Source organism: Micropterus dolomieu, linkage group LG06, assembly GCF_021292245.1.
Source record: "Micropterus dolomieu isolate WLL.071019.BEF.003 ecotype Adirondacks linkage group LG06, ASM2129224v1, whole genome shotgun sequence".
NCBI classification, from domain to species: Eukaryota; Metazoa; Chordata; class Actinopteri; order Centrarchiformes; family Centrarchidae; genus Micropterus; species Micropterus dolomieu.
Window position 1 is genome coordinate 20,789,820 of NC_060155.1, and position 19,578 is coordinate 20,809,397.

The 19,578-nt window shown below is 40.2% G+C and overlaps 4 protein-coding genes and 4 non-coding genes across 9 annotated transcripts in view; 6 read left to right on the forward strand and 2 right to left on the reverse strand.

Annotated features, from left to right (window-relative positions):
* ccdc39 (coiled-coil domain containing 39) overlaps positions 1 to 6,747 on the reverse strand; it is a 12,386-nt gene extending 5,639 nt beyond the window's left edge. The window contains exons 1-12 of the mRNA XM_046052891.1: positions 6,495 to 6,747; positions 3,994 to 4,113; positions 3,734 to 3,880; positions 3,480 to 3,638; positions 3,273 to 3,365; positions 2,832 to 2,960; positions 2,504 to 2,695; positions 2,314 to 2,417; positions 2,092 to 2,224; positions 689 to 883; positions 426 to 590; positions 188 to 325 (exon numbers count right to left, since the gene is read on the reverse strand). Coding sequence (XP_045908847.1) covers positions 188 to 325; positions 426 to 590; positions 689 to 883; positions 2,092 to 2,224; positions 2,314 to 2,417; positions 2,504 to 2,695; positions 2,832 to 2,960; positions 3,273 to 3,365; positions 3,480 to 3,638; positions 3,734 to 3,880; positions 3,994 to 4,113; positions 6,495 to 6,593 — 1,674 coding nt within the window. The 5' untranslated portion in view covers positions 6,594 to 6,747. The remainder of the gene's footprint in view (positions 1 to 187; positions 326 to 425; positions 591 to 688; positions 884 to 2,091; positions 2,225 to 2,313; positions 2,418 to 2,503; positions 2,696 to 2,831; positions 2,961 to 3,272; positions 3,366 to 3,479; positions 3,639 to 3,733; positions 3,881 to 3,993; positions 4,114 to 6,494) is intronic.
* A 1,322-nt stretch (positions 6,748 to 8,069) lies between these two features.
* On the reverse strand, positions 8,070 to 11,967 carry dcun1d1 (DCN1, defective in cullin neddylation 1, domain containing 1 (S. cerevisiae)). 2 transcript variants are annotated; one of them, XM_046052893.1, is made up of 7 exons: positions 11,854 to 11,967; positions 10,967 to 11,180; positions 10,588 to 10,756; positions 9,827 to 9,957; positions 9,666 to 9,748; positions 9,471 to 9,567; positions 8,070 to 8,693 (listed from the first exon to the last, which is right to left on the reverse strand). In XM_046052893.1, exons 1-7 carry the CDS (start codon positions 11,854 to 11,856, stop codon positions 8,617 to 8,619), a joined length of 774 nt encoding a protein of 257 aa, XP_045908849.1. In that variant the 5' UTR covers positions 11,857 to 11,967; the 3' UTR covers positions 8,070 to 8,616. The 2 variants fall into 2 exon arrangements, with proteins under 2 accessions (XP_045908849.1, XP_045908850.1); XM_046052894.1 differs by lacking the exon at positions 11,854 to 11,967 and adding an exon at positions 11,574 to 11,710.
* Positions 11,968 to 12,195: 228 nt separating this feature from the next.
* setd9 (SET domain containing 9) lies at positions 12,196 to 13,580 on the forward strand. Its single transcript, XM_046052895.1, has one exon. It carries the CDS (start codon positions 12,227 to 12,229, stop codon positions 13,097 to 13,099), a length of 873 nt encoding a protein of 290 aa, XP_045908851.1. The 5' UTR covers positions 12,196 to 12,226; the 3' UTR covers positions 13,100 to 13,580.
* A 1,212-nt stretch (positions 13,581 to 14,792) lies between these two features.
* eif4a2 (eukaryotic translation initiation factor 4A) lies at positions 14,793 to 19,563 on the forward strand. Its single transcript, XM_046052892.1, has 11 exons — positions 14,793 to 14,926; positions 15,821 to 15,878; positions 15,997 to 16,129; positions 16,337 to 16,476; positions 16,892 to 17,060; positions 17,154 to 17,263; positions 17,594 to 17,737; positions 18,078 to 18,215; positions 18,341 to 18,430; positions 18,704 to 18,783; positions 18,860 to 19,563. Exons 1-11 carry the CDS (start codon positions 14,898 to 14,900, stop codon positions 19,002 to 19,004), a joined length of 1,236 nt encoding a protein of 411 aa, XP_045908848.1. The 5' UTR covers positions 14,793 to 14,897; the 3' UTR covers positions 19,005 to 19,563.
* LOC123973172 lies at positions 16,169 to 16,241 on the forward strand. Its single transcript, XR_006825560.1, has one exon. It is a non-coding gene; the product is annotated as a small nucleolar RNA SNORD2 (small nucleolar RNA).
* On the forward strand, positions 16,730 to 16,804 carry LOC123973171. Its single transcript, XR_006825559.1, has one exon. It is a non-coding gene; the product is annotated as a small nucleolar RNA SNORD2 (small nucleolar RNA).
* LOC123973169 lies at positions 17,313 to 17,494 on the forward strand. Its single transcript, XR_006825557.1, has one exon. It is a non-coding gene; the product is annotated as a small nucleolar RNA SNORA81 (small nucleolar RNA).
* On the forward strand, positions 17,824 to 18,003 carry LOC123973167. The gene has a single exon (XR_006825555.1). It is a non-coding gene; the product is annotated as a small nucleolar RNA SNORA81 (small nucleolar RNA).
* Positions 19,564 to 19,578: the final 15 nt, after the last annotated feature.

Sequence of the window (19,578 nt, forward strand, 5' to 3'; positions counted from 1 at the left end):
ACTCATTTTCTGTCAATCAAATAATTATTTCAGAAATGTGGAGAATGACCTTCCAATATGAGATATGACCTTAACAAACTTAACAAAAAATAATCATTATGTCTTATGTCTAATCTCCTAAACATGGTTTGAACACCTACTGGGAACTGCACATCTGTGACTAATAACTATGACATCAGTTAGTTACCTGTTTCCTCAGCCTGAGTCTCTTCAGCTCCTTTTCATTGGTGCTGCGGAGTAGCATGAGCTCCTCTACCTTGTTGGCCAGATCTCTCTTTTGAGCTTCTGACTTCTCCATCTCTTTCCTCAAATAGCGAATATCATCCTGTCAGAGGCAAAGATGCGTGTGAGATGGAATTGTTTCGCTGGCTCAGTGTGTGAAAAAAAAAGAATAGTATGGTGAGGTAAAAAATATTCAGACTGACCTCAGACTCTTTGAGGGTACTGGTAAGCATATTTGCTATCTTCTTCTTCTCTTCTAAAGCTTTAGTCAGCTCAGTGATCTTCCTGTCTAGCATCTCCTGTTCTTCTGAGTGAATGTCACCTTGCAGCTGTGCCAGTTTTCTTCCCAGGCAGATGATCTGGGAGTCCTTGATGATGCAGGAAAGTGAAAGGAAAATATTTATTTGTGTATTGCATGGCCTAACACCAGACTAGGGAATGCTGGGTAGTGTTATTGTAAGCGTGCCTGTTCACTCGTGGTCATCTGCTGTCTCATAAGTTCCTTCTCCACTTTTCTGAGCTGGCTGTCCAACCTAGTGATGGTGGATTTACTCCTCGAAACATGGGCGATAGAATCCTTCTCCTTTGTCTTGAGGGCCTGCAACTTCTCTTTACGACAAAAAAGCTCCTCCCTGTAGTCACACAGCTGGACATCCAACTCCTATAGCAAAGCACAGGGTTACACAGTATTACATATTTCTGAGCACAATATAAGATGCCTTCTCAAATGTAACAGTGATTCCTATAACACAACATCTTTTTTTTTATTTGGTCTTTAAACAAAACAACTCTCTCTATTTACTGCATTTATATAGATTTATATCAGCTAAGCATAATGAAATAATATATAATGATTAAAAAAGTTATCATGCTTTCCATAATAATGGTAGTCCAACAAAACCATTAGAAATTCTATCACTATGTTGTATTTGCATCTCTGTACAAAGAACACTGTCTTTTACCGTCTGATCTTTGATTAATGTTCAGTGCAAGTGTTTTTCAGGAGAATAGAAACTCTTAATCATACAAGACATTTTTAAAAAATGTTTGTTCGTTTAGTGTTTGTATAGTGTCTGTGGCTTTTCCTGTCAGGCCACGTACGGTTCTACCAACCTCCACCAATAACATGCCATGGAGCACTGTATGTCGCCTGAGAGGCAACACCCAAAGGCAAAAAGAATTCCCAAAGCACACGCTGCTTTGATGAAGCTTATTGGGGTGAGCCGAGGATAAGTGATGAAGGCATCCGAGATTAATGTATTAACAATTTTAGTAAATCAGACCCCCTCTCGTCTGGATTATGGTGAAAAGACTGTAAACAGACATTGTTCAGAGAAATCTTAGCAAGTAAATCAAACTGAAACTGTAAAAGTGGAGGGTTGCAAAAGCAAGATTTGAAATCTGTCCCCTCTTCCAATGCACAGTGGAAATTATGCCCTGGAAACCAATGAGCAATGTTGCTTTGGGTTCAAAAACTGGTCATTTTCAATCTATTTCATCTTTGTAATTGCACCACAACTCTAATGTGAACCTTAAAGTTTGTATATCTTTCCAATACATGATGACCTTATATGGTAATATAAGGTACAATTCAAAGAGTATATTCAATGATAAAAAATACAACAGGTGAGCAGGAGAACTGTTCGCTGTTTGAGATAACTGCCCCCATGCCACGTTGCCCAGCGCATGCAACAGCAGTAGTTACTGCAGTAGTTACTAGCATAAATAATAATCAAAGAGTGTGCTGATATGCAAAACAGCTCTGAGATGAGAAAAAAAAAGAGTTGTAACATGTTCAACAACAGTTCTCTTCCAACTGCCACTACAGCAAATAAACAGTTTATGGTTCAGGATTGTTACACTGCTTACCTTGATCGCCAGTTCCTCGTCCTTGAGGAACTGGTCCATCTGTGCAGCTCTCTCCTCCTCACTAAGGGCGGTCTGAGTCACAACTTTCAGCTTGTCTTCCAGTGTAACATTGTAGGCCCTGGTGTCCTTGAGTCTGCAGCACACACATATGCAGACAGAGCTTGCCTACTAAAGCCAGAGTGGCAATATGGCAACAGACACACATTCTAAAATTCCACGGACCTGTCATTGTTTTGCTGTATGTCTTTCTTCATTCTGGATATGTGGGACGTCACAGACTCCACATCAGAGGTTGCTCTGTCCCGTGCACCTTTGCAACTATCCAGCTGCAAGACACATTCACAGGATTCTCAAGTGACAAACATTTAGTCAACTGTAGTTGAAAAGCTTTTCATGTTGAGCGGAAGCTGACCTCATCCTGCAGCCTGCTGCAGTTATTCTCCTGCTCCTTCAAATCCTGCCGCAGCTTTACAGCCCGTTGGTTGGCTATGGTTATCTTCCTCTCAGTTTCCTTGTTGTTGTTCCTCTGAGTATCCAGCAAGTGCTTCCTCTCTGTAATTGTGGCATTCCTTTCCCTGATGTTCTGGTTGGCCTGGGCAAGTTGCTGGTTGGATGAAGGAACAAGACAGGAACACAAAGACTTGTTACTCAAGTCTACCTGTTTGGCGTGCGTGCACATTCTGTTGGCTTTGATTTTTAAGGCGTTAATATGCTTTAGTTTGAGTCAGCATGTCTTTTACCAGTGCACACTGCTGCATCTCAGCGTCTCGTTGCTTCATCTGCTTGATTGTATTTTCCCACTGGTGGATGAGCTGCTGTGTCTCCAGGTGGGCCTTTTGCAAGTTTTCTGTAGTTTTATCCAAAGCAATCTGTTAGGAAAACAGAAGAAAAATGTATTGTCGTATACACTGTGACAGTCTGTGGCTTAAAGATTTCAAACAATTTCCCATGGAAGTGATATTCAAGGACAACATGATGAATATCCTAATTTATTCTTAAGCAATTAAATGTCATCTTACATAATTAGGGACATAAAAAATTGCAAAATGTTTTGCTGTCAAGCCAAAATGCGTTCTTCCTAAACAAACATCTGCCAGGTACCATTGGCATTTTGACTGATGTATAGACGAGGTAAACATCTTCCATACAAACAGTGAGAATGTAGTGTTTTCTTACAGTACCTGTGCGGATATAGTCTCAGTCAATTCTTTGTCAAGTGCTTTGCGCTTTCCATTGGCCTCCAGTGTCTTCTTCTCTATAGCCAGAGTGAGTGACTGCATCAGGAGAGATTATAAAGCTGTTAGCTCAGGATGAGTCAGAGTTGTAGTTTAGTTTGGATGTAACTGCTGCTTAAATCAGAATAGATGTAGAGTCTTATTTCTCTTTACCTTGATCCTCTGCTCATCTTGCTGGGCGTACTTGATGATGGCCATTGTGTCCTCATCTTTGCGTGCTGACTCTTCTAAAAAGGCATCCATAGTCTGCTGGTCCCAGTTCATCTGGTCTTTAAACTCTTCTAGCTTTTGTTTAGCCTTGAATATATGGTTCTGGGGGTATACACAACGGTTATGTAGCACATTTTGCCACCAGCAGCTATAATTGTTTCTATATTTAAAGTATTTATGTTGTGGATGGTACAGACCTCTAGCATGTTCCTTCTCTCTGCTAAAGCTCTATGGTCACTCTCCATTTTAGCAATTTCCTGTGCCAGGCGACCGGTCTCCCTTTCTCCGAGGGCCATAAGGTGTTTCTCCAATTCTTCTTCTCTTTCCTTTGCCTTGTACAGAGCCTAAGTGCATTAAAATCAAAATGAGAAATTAACAACACACCCTGACACTATGACTGTAATCCAATTACCAGAACAGACACATAATAATAAACGGTGTCTTCGGATATACCTACCTCGGTATTGTCCAGCTCATGTTTTGCATTTTTGAGAAATTCAGTCAATAACTGCTTTTTTTCCTTGTTTCCCTCAAGAGTGTTTTCCAGTTGCCCCAACTTAGTCTCTTTCTTACGAATCTGTTGTAGAGGAAGTTATCAGATTGAAAGCATAACATATATGACATACAACCTGTCGCATGGTTATTCTTGTGAGCAGTCTCAAAGGGTCTAGATGCTTACAATTGCAGTGCAGTTGTTCATAAAAATAAAGCATTATATAATAGTAACTGATGAAGCTTGTGTGAGCCTATGTGGTAAGATATTTTAAATATGTGTCACATGACCTATGTATCCAGGGACGTAGGAGCGACTTTGAACCTGGGGGGGACACTGAAATGCTAGGGGGGTTCGGGGGCATGCCCCCCCGTTTTTTTATTTTAAATAAAGCACTTAAATGCTCATTCCTAATGATTTTTGAAAACAGAATGTACTTATTAGTGTGGCTGAAAGAGGGTCTTTGTAGTGACAGAAGATGGAGAATAGACTGGAGAGGGGAGATTATGAAAACTCGAAGAGGGAGAAGGTCAGAGAGAGGGAGTATAATATAACTAGAACAAAACCGACTACCATTAAAACCATGGAACAGCTGCTAGTTAATGTAACTAGCCACAGTACAAATGTATTTAGTTATCCTAATGTTACACTTGATATAGTAGATAACTAAATAAGCCATATCATCATCAGTCTGACCATAAACTGGTGCTCTGACTCTGTTCTGCTATTGACCTCATCTCTGCTGTCTGTCTCATGTTCACCATGTCAGCCCTCGTACTGGTGCCGCTGGCCAGTGGCGGGTAGAGTACTCAAAATCTTTACTCAAGAAAAAGTACAATTACTCCCATAAAAAGTAAAAGAAAACCAATTACAAACCTACTCATTTAAAAGTATAAGCTATTCATAGATTATATCTGCTGTTCATCAGGTTTCGAAACAGCTGCTGTGCAACAGGTTATTTCTAGGGAATGCAATTTGTTTTGCTGGTTGAATATCTTTAGTTATTTCTGTTTAATAATTATTTTCCTTTTTAAATCTCCATGAATGTGTTGATAAGATCACTTTAGATTATCAGGCTTGCTGCCCAGCCGGCTATTGTTGCCTGCATCTTTTATTATGGACATGTAGCCAACCAAACCACTTGCTTTGCAGTAGTACAGGCAGCCAAAACAATCTGATTATTCCTAAAGCATCTAAATAATCTTTACAATGCAAGGAATTATTGTGGCAGTAACAAGGAGCAGCTCGTTGTTGAAGCAGGTAAACCTAGGCCTACATACAGAGGAAGCTGTGCGTCATGCGTAATGCCCAACAGGACTGTTTTATCCGCCCGTATTTTCTCTCTCTGTGCATCTCAAATATGATTGTTTCCTGAATAAATAACAGCTGGTAGCTGCTGAGTGAAGCCAAGATTCGTTTCACCGGCGACCTTCTGTTTATCGACTCAATGTCGCTATAAAACAACATATGGTTAACGAAGCCTATTGCAGATTACAGACTGGTGAAGTTATGAACGGAAAATGTAGCGAATTACAAGTAGATTACTGGCCCACAGAAAATACTGGAGTAAAGAGTAAAAGTTGGCTACAGTCTTAAAAAAGGAACGTGAAAAGGTGCCAATTACTTTTTTAAAATTGTATTTATTTATTTAGCAAAATAATGTTACTCCTAATAAGTCACTACCCACCCTGCAACACTGCTGTCTTCAGGTTCAAAAAGAACAGCACAAAATAAACGTAATATTGAGGCACTTTGTTGCACCTGCCTCGAGCGCACTCTTTTTTTCTCCCTTAACTTTTCAGCACCACCTTTGCATTGTGTCGCATGTTTTCTATAGGCCAACATGATTTTTTCCCCGCGTTTCAACTGTTTAATCATGTCTGATGCGGAGTGTGTGATTGATTAACAAGTCACTCAAACCGCCTGGCTATGAGCCAACTCTAAAATCGCCGAAAAAAGTGAGGACGTGAGGGACAAAACATTGATTTTGAAATGTGTGGGGGACATGTCCCCCTCATGTATAATGGCTCCTACGCGTATGTATGTATCCATACTTTTGAATAAACTTTCAGGCATCATTAACCATCTAAATAATTCACCGCTGTGAAACATTTCTGCTACAAATATAAAGTCACCTAATAATTCAGCGAATATGTATACATTCAGTAGGTACACTTATATGTATATGCAGACATAATATGTAAACACATCGCAAAATTCCACACATTTTAAAAGCATAGCCTAAATCTGGCAGTTTTCTGCATTTGGCATTGATGATGATTTCTTTTTTTCATACAGCAAACTTTTTTTATGTGGTCATCTAGTTAGTCTAAGACGTTAGGATCTCAATACTGACCACGTTAGTTAACATTAATTCACAGCGCTATCAATTACTTACTTAACTTGCAGATACTAAAATAAACAGTTGAATTCGTGGTGTCATAAATAATTATAACAACACTCACCTCTTCTATCAAAGCCTTGTTTTCAGCGTTAGGTTCCGGGATAGCAAAGCGCTCATCCCAGCCTACCTCTGATAAAACTGTATTAAGAATGCTCGACATTTTCCTGCACTGCTCGACCAAGTCAACAAAAGAATAATAATTCAAAAGTGAAGAATAATTGTGATGAGAATAAGTAATGACCGTTGCTTCTACATTATAATGAACTGCAATCAGCTTTGTTCCTTCTCCGGTTTAACTGTCTGTTGTCAGTCGCCCATGGCAACCACAGCTGCGCGAGGCTAGAAAGAATGCTGCAGCACTTTACGTGACGTTGTCCGCTATACGTCACAAGTCTTTTATTGCAGCCTTCGCTAAGCCACGCCCGAATACGCAAACTGGCCAATCATAGCGCACTACAGGACTGGCTCCACACAGGTCCACTCCAGTGACTCCTATGCAAAATTTGTGATTGTAATAGTGAATAGAGACCTACTCAGCTTTCCAAGAACAGTGTTGATCCTTAATATTATTGTCCTCTGTCTCAATAGTCAGGTGATGCGGTGGTTCAGTTTTGCGGTGGTGATGGCGCATAGATAAGATGCTTGCCTTGGGAGATCTGGGTTCGATTCCCACTGTGAGACATCCACCATTGTGTCCCTGAGCAAGACACTTAACCCCTAGTTGCTCCAGAGGCGTGCGACCTCTGACATGTATAGCAATTGTAAGTCGCTTTGGATAAAAGCGACAGGTAAATGTAATGTACTCCGTGATCGGTTAGCTTTTGCTTCTGTCTTTATTTTTTCGTGTCAGTTTGACAGCCTGATAACCTTCAAATGTATGATGCACACCCTTCTGTCTGCTTCTTCCTGAAATCACTTTTTCGTTTTTCCAAAAATTAGACTAATTCTCCAGGGGACTTGGCTTTGCAAAGGGTCAATTCAATTAACATGTCAAAAACATTCAACACAGACAATACACAGAGGTAAGTCAAAATGTATTATACAAAGACAGTTTATAGCAGTTAAGAGGATTATGTATGCTAAGAAGAATATAAATGCACTTGGTCTCTTCCAAAAAATCATTAACTATTATTATTTTTCTTTTGGGAAATCATTTTCATGAGAATTAGTTTGACACATTCCAAACCAGACTTCCTTTATCCTTATTGTGAACATATCTCAATTATTCCCTTGTCAATATTACAAAACGATCAGCTATAATATTCCCAAGTCCTCTCCGTTAACGTATCCTTCCAAAGCACATACAATTTTACTATGATCTTATAAGAGGTACTTCTTGAGTTTTGTATGCAAGACCTGTGCCAACATTCAGTGTCAAAATTCATTCCACAGATTTCTCCAAGTTAAAAGGAAATTGTAATAGTTTAGAGCAAATAACCTGCCGAACATGAATCATGACATCTGCTAAATCACCAACAAAACAGCATTTGTACTGGTGAGAACAAAGAGCGCTTCCATTTTTGATGGTATTTGACCTAATTTAACTCAAAACTCATACAGGCACTAACCTAGGGTTCAAGAACCAGGGTTTACTCAAAGACTTTCATCCATCTTATAATTTCAGAGGCCAGGCAGCTTTAAAGATACCAAATTGAAACATTTATTTTATCTTCATACATTTGTGTTTAAACAAACAGCATTATGCTTAAAAAATTACAATCAATGTTTTATACTGACTTGTCTCACAAATGTATCTTAAAACAAAATCAGGAATGCACACAAGAGTATTAAAATTCAATATTTAAAGAACATCATCCCGTCATGTTTAGATTACAATTCAAAAGTGTGTCTATCTACCTGCTTTTGAGCGGAGTGCGACCATATCAATGATCCATGTTGGCCAAGATGGCCACTCCTCTCTAGTTGGCTTGAGCGCACACAAAAAGCCCAATACTTTAGATAAAAGTTCCAAACCACCACAAGCTGACCAACAAAGAGATATGCCTTTTTATATATGTAAATACACACACACATATATAAAGTCTCTGCTGTGTAAACTATTTCAGTCCTGAGGGTTGAAAAGGCAACATAGTTCTCAGCTCAGTGCGGTCCTCCTGTCCTCCATTCACTGCGTGCTGTTTTGTGGAAACCTCACTTGGATGTTCCTTCTGTGAGAGCAGCCCTTAAACTGCCGTACTTTTGGTCCCAATATGCGGCCGTGCAAACTCCACAAAGTCATCAATGAGGACAGGCCATGCTCCTATTGAACAAACAAACAAACTATAGGTGAAGTCATTATCATGGAGAAGTGATATTTTAATACTGTAAAAACCAAACCAGATCAGAGGCACTTACTGTACTGTAAACGTCAAGTAAAAGCTCAGGCTTCTATTTGCTTAAATCACTGAACTCTCACGGCCTATATTACAGACAGACAGAGTGTCTATATGGGACAGGCCATGAGATGTGCACAGCCCATGCACAGCAGGTGATTAAAACTGCTGAGAAGAGCATTGGTACCCATCTCCTGAGCATCAGTGATATCGGTGAGGTGCTACGCAGAGCCCAAAGGATATTAAAGGACAGTATCCACCCCAGCCGCAGCCTGTTCACCCTGCTGCCTTCTGGGAAGAGGTATAGAAGTTTCAGCTGCCGCACCACGAGACTGCAGAGCAGCTTTTTCCCCCAAGCTATCAGACTTCTAAATTCAAATTCATCCTCAGCACTGCTCCACTGAATAAAGTTTATTTCTGTCTACCATTTTTGTAATTGCTTTTATATTAATTTATACTGTCTGCTACGTAGCAGAAGGGGGATACAATCTCAATTTCACTCTATAACCTGTTGTATTGTGACAAATAAGTCAAAACGTGGAGCCACACCAGGCCAGTAAAAGGGACAGGTGTCTAATTAGGACAAGGTTTTTAATTGAAATTTTACGGTAATGGGATGTGAAACAACAGTAACTGGGTCATAGACACTTAATGCACAGTGACAAATGGGTTCACTTTTAGCTAAGTGTAAACACTGTACAAACCTTCCTCATCATAATTTGACATGTCATCTGTGATCATTGTGCTGAAGTCTAGTAAGAGGTTCCACGTGTCCTTAGGAATTGATCTTTTGTGGTGCTCCTGCAAATAAGTTGAAGGAAAAAAATGTTGAAGCAACACAAGAAGAAGAAAATTATTTGAATTTTTTAGAACCATTTTGAGTGTGAGTATCAACTTACAACTAAAAATTTGTTCCACAAGTCCAGGAACTTGAATCTTCCAGCCAGTACTAAATTCCAATATGCAATTGCCATTTCTAAATCTGTAAGAAAACCTGAAATAGGTCGATAGACATTCAACAAAAACACAGTTAATGTAATGAGCACTAAACAACTCTTACCCAAACCTTTCTGGCCAGGATTCTTTGCAAAATTAAATGTAAACTGGTAAAAGTCCTTAAATTTCCCTTGGTCCTTTAACTCTTGCTCCATCTTTGGCAGCTGAGCTTTTAGCTTCTCTATGCTGTCACACCTGGGGAAACATAAAGCAGACTTTTTGCTGGACAAAGAGAAACGTATTTCCAGTGAATTACATCCATCTTAGCTTGTTGTGAAACTAAGCAACTACTAAGACACGTGTCTAACAGAAAATTTGCAAACTGGAAGATGTTTGATATCTTCTAACCTAAGCCTGGGAACTCTACAGCAATAAGCAAGTTTTACAGTACACTGTAGGTGTACATATAATATTTCAACTCTCAAATAAATGTTCTGTGCTATAATGTTAAGATGTTTAAATGGATCTATATACATGTAAAAGGGATGCTATTTAAGTTAACTATGTTTACAAAGGCTGAGTTGATACCATATTAAGAAAATTAGGTCAATACTCAAGAAAACAATACAAAAAGGAACATAGAGTAAGCATTGTTAAACTGATACATGTGAAGTCTTCCAATTTTAGTCACTCATTTAAAGGGCATTTTAGACACATGTATCACAATCCTTTCATGGCTCTCAAATGGACTTTCTTTTAGCAGACAATCTTCAAATCAATGGTATGGTACAGTAGCTCTGTGAGTTTATAACGTTAAAGTCCACTTTACAGAGAACAGAGGAGGCATTTAAGGATTGCTTGTGCCATCTGAGAATATATTCTCACCCCTGTTCTGCCATGCCATCCATGAACTCCTGTTTTGAGAACTCGCACTGTGTCGCTGCCCTGAACTTCCAGGCTATGAGGAGGACACTTATACTGGCTGGGTCCAGACCCAGGTCGTCACAGAACTGCTGGATCCCATCAATGCCAATCTTGTTGTCATCGTGAGGATCTAAGGATAGGAGTGTGAATAGTGATTTGGTTAAATATGAATTCACAGCTAGAGGAAAAGAGTTCTCAACATTCAAGATGACAATGAATATTTTAAGTTTCAGTTTTACACAGTGAGACAAATTCCGCTATTGTATATAAAAGCTGTGACAAGCTGCTTTAAATATTATAGTGGTTCTTTATTCTTATTAACTAAAAGGTTCTCCCATACCTCTGTATCTGTTGTACAGCTGCTCAAGCTTCTTCTTGTCTAAGGCTCCTTTTAGATTTGTAACATAGAGCTCTGGATTTTGGAAAAACTTGTCGGTGGCAACATCTAGTTTCCAGTCATTCTGTGATAGGCAGGTCAGTGCAGTCTTCTCATTGGATTGTGTGAAAATCATGAACTGACGAACTTTATCCTTTTGTGAGGACTTCAGCTTGTTCTGCACAAAGACACACAAAACACGTGTTATTGCAAAAACGCACAGTTAGATTAACGTAAAGAACAGAAATAGCACAATGAAGCACATCTGCTCTGTAACGCAATAACTAGTTGCCAAAAACTGAAACTGCATACCACAGCAAGTCTCTTAACAAACCAAAATTTCACATGGCTAGTTGTTAACTACATAAACATTGAATGTTGGTTAACGTTAATCACATCTAACGTTAAATAACAGCAATAAGAGAACTAGCAGTAACAACATGCTATCCTGACAGCAGTGACCGTCTTGCTATGTGTTGACTGTTAGCTAGCTAGTATCTTTACATGTATGATGTAACATTAACTTTAAAATATAGTCATACAATCCCGTTGACAACAATTCATAGTTTACCCTGTTGCATTGTGTGTAGCTAGTTTTGTTTGTCAGTGGGCTTAAAGGGCTAGCAAGCTTAGCTAGCTAACTAGGCGAGCTGGCTAACATTAGTCTCACCCTGAGCTACTTAGCTAATGCTAACGTCGAGAGCTACGCTTGTTTTCATAATATAGAGAGACTATTAAGGTCGTTAGCGCAGCTTCTTGACTACATTAATCGCCCCAAAGTAATGGCTCATGTGTGCGAGCACTGTTTATGTTTGCGTCACAGCACCAGAATAAAAAGAGTCATTTCTTACCATGTTTGTCTCTGCCCGACTCCCTTTCCTCCCATCCAGCTGGCTAATGCGTGTAAAGTTTTTACAACTCACTTCAAACGTTTTTCCGGTTGAAGCATCACTATTATAAAGTAAAAGCACGACATTAGTCACTCCTCGATTATGCCATATTTTAAGTGTTAAATTTGTCGATTCATTCATCCACTTATTCATTACTTAACACATTTTACCAATTTATTGTAATGTGGAACCTTTTAAAAAGTTGAAGAGTTCATATGGTTCAGATACGAATTTGGACACATTAACAAGGTTCCTTTTTATTTTGGTGCAACTTGTCGGAAGTGACTTAAGAAATCTTGAAAATGCGCTCGTTCCGCCGTGTCCGACCTATCAGATGTCGCTCTGGGTGTTTAGAACTGCTCTAAAAAGATTTCAGAACAAATGGAAATCGTACAGACACAGGTTTGTGCCTTGGGTCGTAATGAACCTGTCTAAAAATGAGAAAACCCTGCGGCAGGTGACGGAGCCCTCGAAAGACAAACTGGTCCCAGACGACGAGGTTTCACGGAGCCTGCTGCAGCTCTTCAGAGTCCTGTTCAGGAGTCATGGGGCTAATCATGGGGAGCTCCGAGCAGCTCAAACTCACTTTCTCAGACAGGTAACAAGTGAAGAAGACCAGTGTGGAGGAAATGCAGCGTGTGGAGATGATGCCATGTTACAGGCTCTGGGATTCTGTATTGACCGGAAGCCTAGCACTTTGCCCTCTGCAGGAACTGGGGTGTTTATCACCAAAGGATTTGTGCCCAAAGGAGCCACAGTGGCCATGTATCCTGGCACAGTCTATCAAGCCTATGAGCCAATTCTCCTCCAGTCCATTAGAAACCCTTTTATATTCAGGTGTATTGATGGTGTCTTGATTGATGGGAATGACAAAGGTATCTCCAAAATGGTGTTCAAGTCCTGTAGTGGCAGGGACAGAATATGGCCTTTCATGATGAGTGACACCAGCTGGCTGACAGCCAGTCCACAAAACCCACTTGCTGTTGGTCAGTACGTGAACAACTGCTCCAACGAGTGGCCTGCTAATGTGTGCTACCAGGAGTATGACGTGCCGGACAAATTTCCCATCGAGCTCCGCCAGTATCTGCCTAATGTCAACTACAGCCAGGCCACACAGAGGCGTCTACGCTGTGTGGTCCTTGTATCACTCAGAGACATTACAGCAGGGGAGGAACTCTTTTCGAACTACTACACCATTGTGCATTAGATTCAAAATACACTCCACTGTTCTGCTTTGGTGTCAGAACTGAAGAAAATGTAAAATTTTCAAATTCAACCAATATCATCATGGTCTGTCTTCCAAAGGGAACACCCATTTTCAGAAACATCTCTCTTTGAACACACAGCATTGCACTGGAATAAAAGAAAAACATGTCATGTATGGATTATTGTACTATGCAAGAAACAGAAATGCTGTTTATTGTCTATTGTAAGAATATACAGAACAACCTAAGATTAATTGGGCCAGGGAAATAGGCCACACAGCATGTTCCAGATCTGAGCTAAAGTCCAAGTTGCAATTCAAAAGTACCCTATTACATTTAAAGATTGTGCATTCAAAACATCACATAAGTAAAAAGTGTTATAAGTGAAAGGTGTTATCAGCAATATTACATACATTACAGCATATTACCTGTGTTTTTAGAGTGTTGTGTTTATTATTTATATAAAAATAATATTTTATATTATTGGATTGTTATTACTGATGTTTTAATGTTTAGGAAGCATGTTGCAAAAAAGTTAGTTTTGTTTAGTATCCTTTCAGAATTTAGCTAATATATACTGCTGGGCAGTTTAATCAATAACAGTTGTATAAAGGTGCTCAAATTCTTCGGATGAAAACTTCAGCCTTCAAAGTAACTAATTAACCATAGACTGGAACTACTCAAGTGAAGTAGAAGACTTGAGCTTTGCTGTAGGAGAAGGGATCAAATGCTCAGATTCATTGGGTTCTAAAACCGAACAAGGTGCAGGTCCCCCGACTATCATGAGTAATTCAGAAGCCAGCTCTTGCATACAAAACCCCCCCAAATGATCATGGCAACAAAGACGAGGCACCAGACACACAGACTCCAGACAATCCAGAAAGAAACTGGTTATGTCAATTGGTTACATTCAGCTAAATTCAACAAAGAACGGTACAAAAAATTAAAAAAAATACATCATGTTGGATATTATAGTGTAATATGGATCTGAGTGAATGAATGAGGTGATGAAAGAAAACTGTAGTGAAAAAACTTTTTAGGTAAAATCAATTTGGAGTTATTCAAGTCCAGCAAGTAGTATAAATGTACAATATAATGTCTGGTGCCAAGAAGGAAATCTCTCCTTGATTTTTTTTCACATCCTGCCACAAATCTGCTGGTAAGGCAGGTTTATATGTCCAATCAGGTCTAATCATGTTTCTGTAGGACGTAATATGTTTTAGGTCTCTCTGCTCTACCCTTGTCACTACATATACAAGTTACCAATGAGAGGTATTGTATACTGTTATGTTTTAAAACTGTGTCCAGCATCCAGCATCAATTTGAAAGAGTATATTAGTCCATAATTGTGATAAGCAGCTGTGGTTCGTAGTTAGCTCACTCCCTGATATTTATTATCACAAAGTTTCCTAAGCTAACTTACCAATGCAGGAGAAAAGGTAAATATGTATACATACACTGCTCCACTCCCTCCTCACATGTTGCGCAACCTTGTCAGATGAGTTTTGACCTGTCAGAGCCGCTGTAGAAGCCGAAGCACCATTCATTACTGCAATATCCTTCCGCTGACAAATATAGTATGGAATATTTGTAATATTCTTTGATCGGTTATTGAAATATACCATTTATATATAGCAGATAGAGAATAAAATGTAGTGTGACCAAAAGCCAGTCACCTGTTACTATATTGTCAACAGAGCTGAGTGTTAAGTTCGTGAGTGAAAATAGTCCGCTGCATAAAGGCGGTTGGCATCGCCATCAGCGATCTTTCCTGTCGCATGCTGAAGTTGGGAACGGATCATGTCTAGCGATTCTGCTGATTACAACAGGTAAAATCACACATTTGGTCTCTGTTTTCAAAAATGACACTTGATGTTTAGGTGCTCTTAAGTGTGCTACACTAACTTGCACAATATATGATACCGAATTAGTTATTATCTATGGAGTTAAGCGCCAACTGGTGTGAGTGAGGGCGATGCTAACAGTTAGCTTCGTGACGTTAGCGGCCCAGCTACACCGCAGTTCCAAATTGCCGTTACAAGCCACTTTGATTTAATTTCCTTTATTTATGTAACGTCAAGTAAAACATTTGTAGATACCTGGTTGTATTCTTAAAATAACTGTTTGCTGTATATGTCAGCGGAACCGTCGGGGCTTGTTCTATCGGCCTAGTTTTCAGGCAGCAGGAGCCCCGTTGGCCGCACAGGCCCAACTGTCCGACATGTTGGCTAACGATGAGGGAGGCAGAGCTCCATGTTGAGATGTGCGGAACGTGTACAGATGTGAGTTTATCGCCTTTGATACTCAATTTGATATGAATCGCAGCGGGCATGTGAGCCGATCTGAAACGTTTCGAGGTTAACGTTACATAAGTGGGAATATTTGGAGAGGCAGGAAGGTGAGCTCTGCTCGTGGAATCTGACACGTGCGCCCAGCAAAGCCCCGGACTCTGTAACAAGACACTGTGGGAGGAACCCAGACCGCTGAAAACCCACTCTGAACACATCTGACTTGCATTAAACTTTAAATCGGTTATAGGTGTCGTGGGGCAGGCGACTTTTCATTAGGAACTAACGTTAGACACGTGGTAGGAGTTGACTGCTCATTTTTAGTGTCTTGTTTTTTTAAGTAGCCCATCAAGGCCTGCTTTTTCTGTGATGTTGTCCCATAACATTATTATTTCAGCATACTAAAATTTGGTTTGTGTCGCTTCTATTAAACAGCTCAAAAGATAGAGACCATGGGGGGCCAGATGGTATGGAGCCTGATGGTGTCATCGAGGTAAGCACATGATAAATGACCATAGGTTTTTTTTTTTTTTTTTTTCCCCCCAGTTTAAATTAGATTCAGCTTTGAATTTGCTGTCACTTACAAGGTATTGTCCCTCTATGTAATTCAGAGCAACTGGAACGAGATTACAGACAACTTTGATGATATGAACCTGAAGGAGACTCTGCTGAGGGGAATATATGCATATGGTTTTGAAAAGCCATCTGCTATTCAACAAAGGGCAATCATTCCTTGCATTAAAGGTAGAGAAACCAAAGTTTACTGATTTTGCTTTTACGTTTGAGTGACATGATGCTTTACCATCTTTCGGGACTTACCCATTAATGGGGATAACTTTTTTACGACTGATCACTCAGTACTATTAACTTTGATACACATTTCTGAAATTCTGTGAAATTAAGTTGGAAGAAGTCTTTCCTTACTGCAAATATTTGTCCCTTTGCTGTCAGGCTATGATGTCATTGCCCAGGCCCAGTCAGGTACTGGCAAGACGGCCACGTTTGCCATCTCTATATTGCAGCAGTTGGACATTGAGCAGAAGGAGACTCAGGCTCTGGTGTTGGCTCCCACAAGAGAGCTGGCTCAGCAGGTACTGTTCCTGAGGTCACAGTAACCTCAACAGTGTCTCAGACCTATACAGCATATTGAGGACACTTATTCAAGTATGAAGGTATATTTTTTTTTTTATATTTTTTTTAAAATTTGTCTAAATTCTGAAATTGTGACACAAAGTATCCTCTTACGATTGGTGTAGTCTCTATCCATGGCTGCATTGGTCTAAAAGGTGATCTGGCTTACCAGCATTGATTGTGCTTTATATATTCATGTTGCTGTGGAAAACTGGGTGATATGATGGCATACCATCTTTCGGGACTGACTCTTGAAATGGAGACTTCATTTTAATTTACTGATCACTTTGAACAGTTATTCTACACTCCTGTGTTTAAAATGTTATGCCATCTGTTCCACATCCTCATAGTATTTTTGCTATCTCCGCTCATTAGATCCAGAAGGTCATTTTGGCTTTGGGTGACTACATGGGGGCGACCTGCCATGCCTGCATCGGGGGAACAAACCTCCGTAGCGAAATACAGAAGCTCCAGGCTGAGGCCCCTCACATAGTGGTAGGCACACCAGGACGTGTGTATGACATGCTTGGCAGAACACACCTGTGTAAGTATTACAGGTCATGTTCATCAGAAGCATTCTCAGCTGTGACTCCTTTCACAAATAAAGCTTGACTTTTGGCACCACATTTCTACACAGCCCCAAAATATATCAAGATGTTTGTTCTGGATGAAGCTGATGAGATGTTGAGTCGAGGGTTCAAGGATCAGATCTATGAGATCTTCCAGAAACTGAGCACAAACATTCAAGTAAGTGTATCTTGGATACAGGCACAACACTGACAGGCTAAATGCGGTGCCCTTCTGCATAAACAGAAGTTTGCTATAATTGTGTGATCCAGATTTGATCTGTTTCATGCAATAATGCTAGCAGAGTATTGCGTGGAAGGAGATTATGGTGCACTGTGCTGCAAATGAGATGTGGTCGAACCTCTTTCTTAATGTTCGTTGACCTCCGTCTCGAGGTGCAGTGCCACAGCTAAATCTGCATTTAAATGTTTTGCTTTTGAAACACTGTTGGAAGTTTTGACATGTTGGTCTACTATGTTTATAGCAACATGTAATCTGTGCCTTCTACAGGTTGTGCTGCTCTCTGCCACCATGCCATCCGATGTGTTGGAGGTGACCAAGAAGTTCATGCGAGAACCCATTCGCATCTTGGTGAAGAAAGAAGAGCTTACCCTTGAGGGTATCAAGCAATTCTACATAAATGTGGAACGAGAGGTGGGTTTAATTGTCTGTAACACGGCACTCTAATCAGTAAAACTTCAGCAAGCTGCTTCTCACTGCTCTGACAACTTCTCTAACGTCCCTTCCCACCAAAGCACCCTGCTAAAACTGCAGGAGCCAAGCCTCTGGTTTGGCTAATGTGGCCATGTAAGCATGGGTACACCAGGGAAGGAGATTAAAGGCACAGTATCAGAAATGGGGCTCGGAGGGACCTCTTTCTTAATGTCCAGTGTCCTGTCTCAAGATCCTGTGTTACAATAGCTGCTCATTTTTATAGTCATTTTTTTTTTTAGATTCATTACTTGGCATAACGCCTTCATTGTCATGTCTCCAGGAGTGGAAGCTGGACACCCTGTGTGATCTGTATGAAACACTGACCATCACCCAGGCAGTCATCTTCCTCAACACGAGGAGAAAAGTCGACTGGTTGACTGAGAAGATGCATGCTAGAGACTTCACAGTCTCTGCTTTGGTAGGATCTGTTCTCTGCCTACTTGGCTTAACTGTTATGTTGGATCAGCTCACTGTTTTGCTTGTCAAGGCTTATCAGTATTAATGCTGCACATTTTTCCAACTAAAATAGCTCTCCGTTTACAGCATGGCGATATGGACCAGAAGGAGCGCGATGTGATTATGAGGGAGTTCAGGTCTGGCTCAAGCAGAGTGTTGATCACTACTGATCTTCTGGTTAGTATGAATTGGGGGGAGAGATTAAAAGTATATCAAATGTCTAATCAGTTGTGACATAAAACCCCAAAATGTTTCTAGTCCTGCAACAGTCCTAAAATGACCACGCAGTCAAAACGTTTGGGGAGATTAGGGCTCGGTCTCCACAATGGGTTCTTCTACTGTAGGAATCTGTTACTTAATACACGAGCGACATTAACATGTGAACAATGTTTTGGCCATCTTTCTTATGCATTTCAGTTATGTTCAAATATTTATCTTGTCCTCCTTCAGGCTCGTGGGATTGATGTCCAGCAGGTTTCCCTGGTCATTAACTATGACCTTCCTACAAACCGGGAGAACTACATTCACAGGTAAGTTGCATCACATTGTGCCCTCCCAATACACACAATGTGCGAGTCTAACACAGCTCATCTCGATCATCTCCAGAATTGGTCGTGGTGGCCGTTTTGGCAGAAAAGGAGTTGCTATCAACTTTGTCACTGAGGAGGACAAGAGGATTCTTCGGGACATCGAGACATTTTACAATACAACCGTGGAGGAGATGCCCATGAATGTGGCTGACCTGATTTGAGCCCTGAGGGGAGAGAATTTTTTTTAAACGCAGTGATAGCGATTGTCCACTTGCATTGTGCTTATTATTCGAGGGGGAAAACTTCTCAATGCTAAAACTTGGGTCAGAATTTTGGTATGTGTTAAAAGCGAGGTGACTTCTATGGTGGTCCCTCTCGGACAGTTGTAGAGTCTAACCTCGACAGCTGGTTGGTTGGAGCTACATAGCCATGGGGTCTGTAAACATTAAGGTCCTTATCAGGTATTTCTTTCCATGTTTAATTAAGATGTGTGTATTTGATGTTCTCCATCATTTAGTAACTTACTTGTGGACTAAAAGGTATAAGTGCTGTATAAAGTCTGCAAATTATGTTATGCTAACATATATGCGATGTATCGTGGGGCTGCTTAATAGAGGCACTTGTCATGTTATACTGTAGATTCACTTGCTCTTTTGTGAATGTTAATTTAAATGTACTTTATTTTTAGCCCACTTGCTCTATCAGATTTCCTCACTGGCTGGCTGTATTTTGCTGACATGTAGTTTTACCCTTACCAGAATATATTGCTACCCCCTCCAACTACTTTTCAGATTT

Bases quoted from the DNA above. Each gene is read 5' to 3' on its own strand.
- eif4a2 (XM_046052892.1), top strand. From the start codon at position 14,898: ATGTCTAGCGATTCTGCTGATTACAACAG. The intron at 15,879-15,996 runs GTAAGCACATGA...TATGTAATTCAG, and splicing joins AGCCTGATGGTGTCATCGAG to AGCAACTGGAACGAGATTAC. The intron at 16,130-16,336 runs GTAGAGAAACCA...CTTTGCTGTCAG, and splicing joins AATCATTCCTTGCATTAAAG to GCTATGATGTCATTGCCCAG.
- dcun1d1 (XM_046052893.1), bottom strand. The intron at 9,958-10,587 runs GTGAGAATATAT...ATGTTTCCCCAG, and splicing joins GATGGCATGGCAGAACAGGG to GTGTGACAGCATAGAGAAGC. The intron at 9,568-9,665 runs GTAAGTTGATAC...ACTTATTTGCAG, and splicing joins TGTGGAACAAATTTTTAGTT to GAGCACCACAAAAGATCAAT.
- setd9 (XM_046052895.1), top strand. From the start codon at position 12,227: ATGTCGCTCTGGGTGTTTAGAACTGCTCTAAAAAGATTTCAGAACAAA.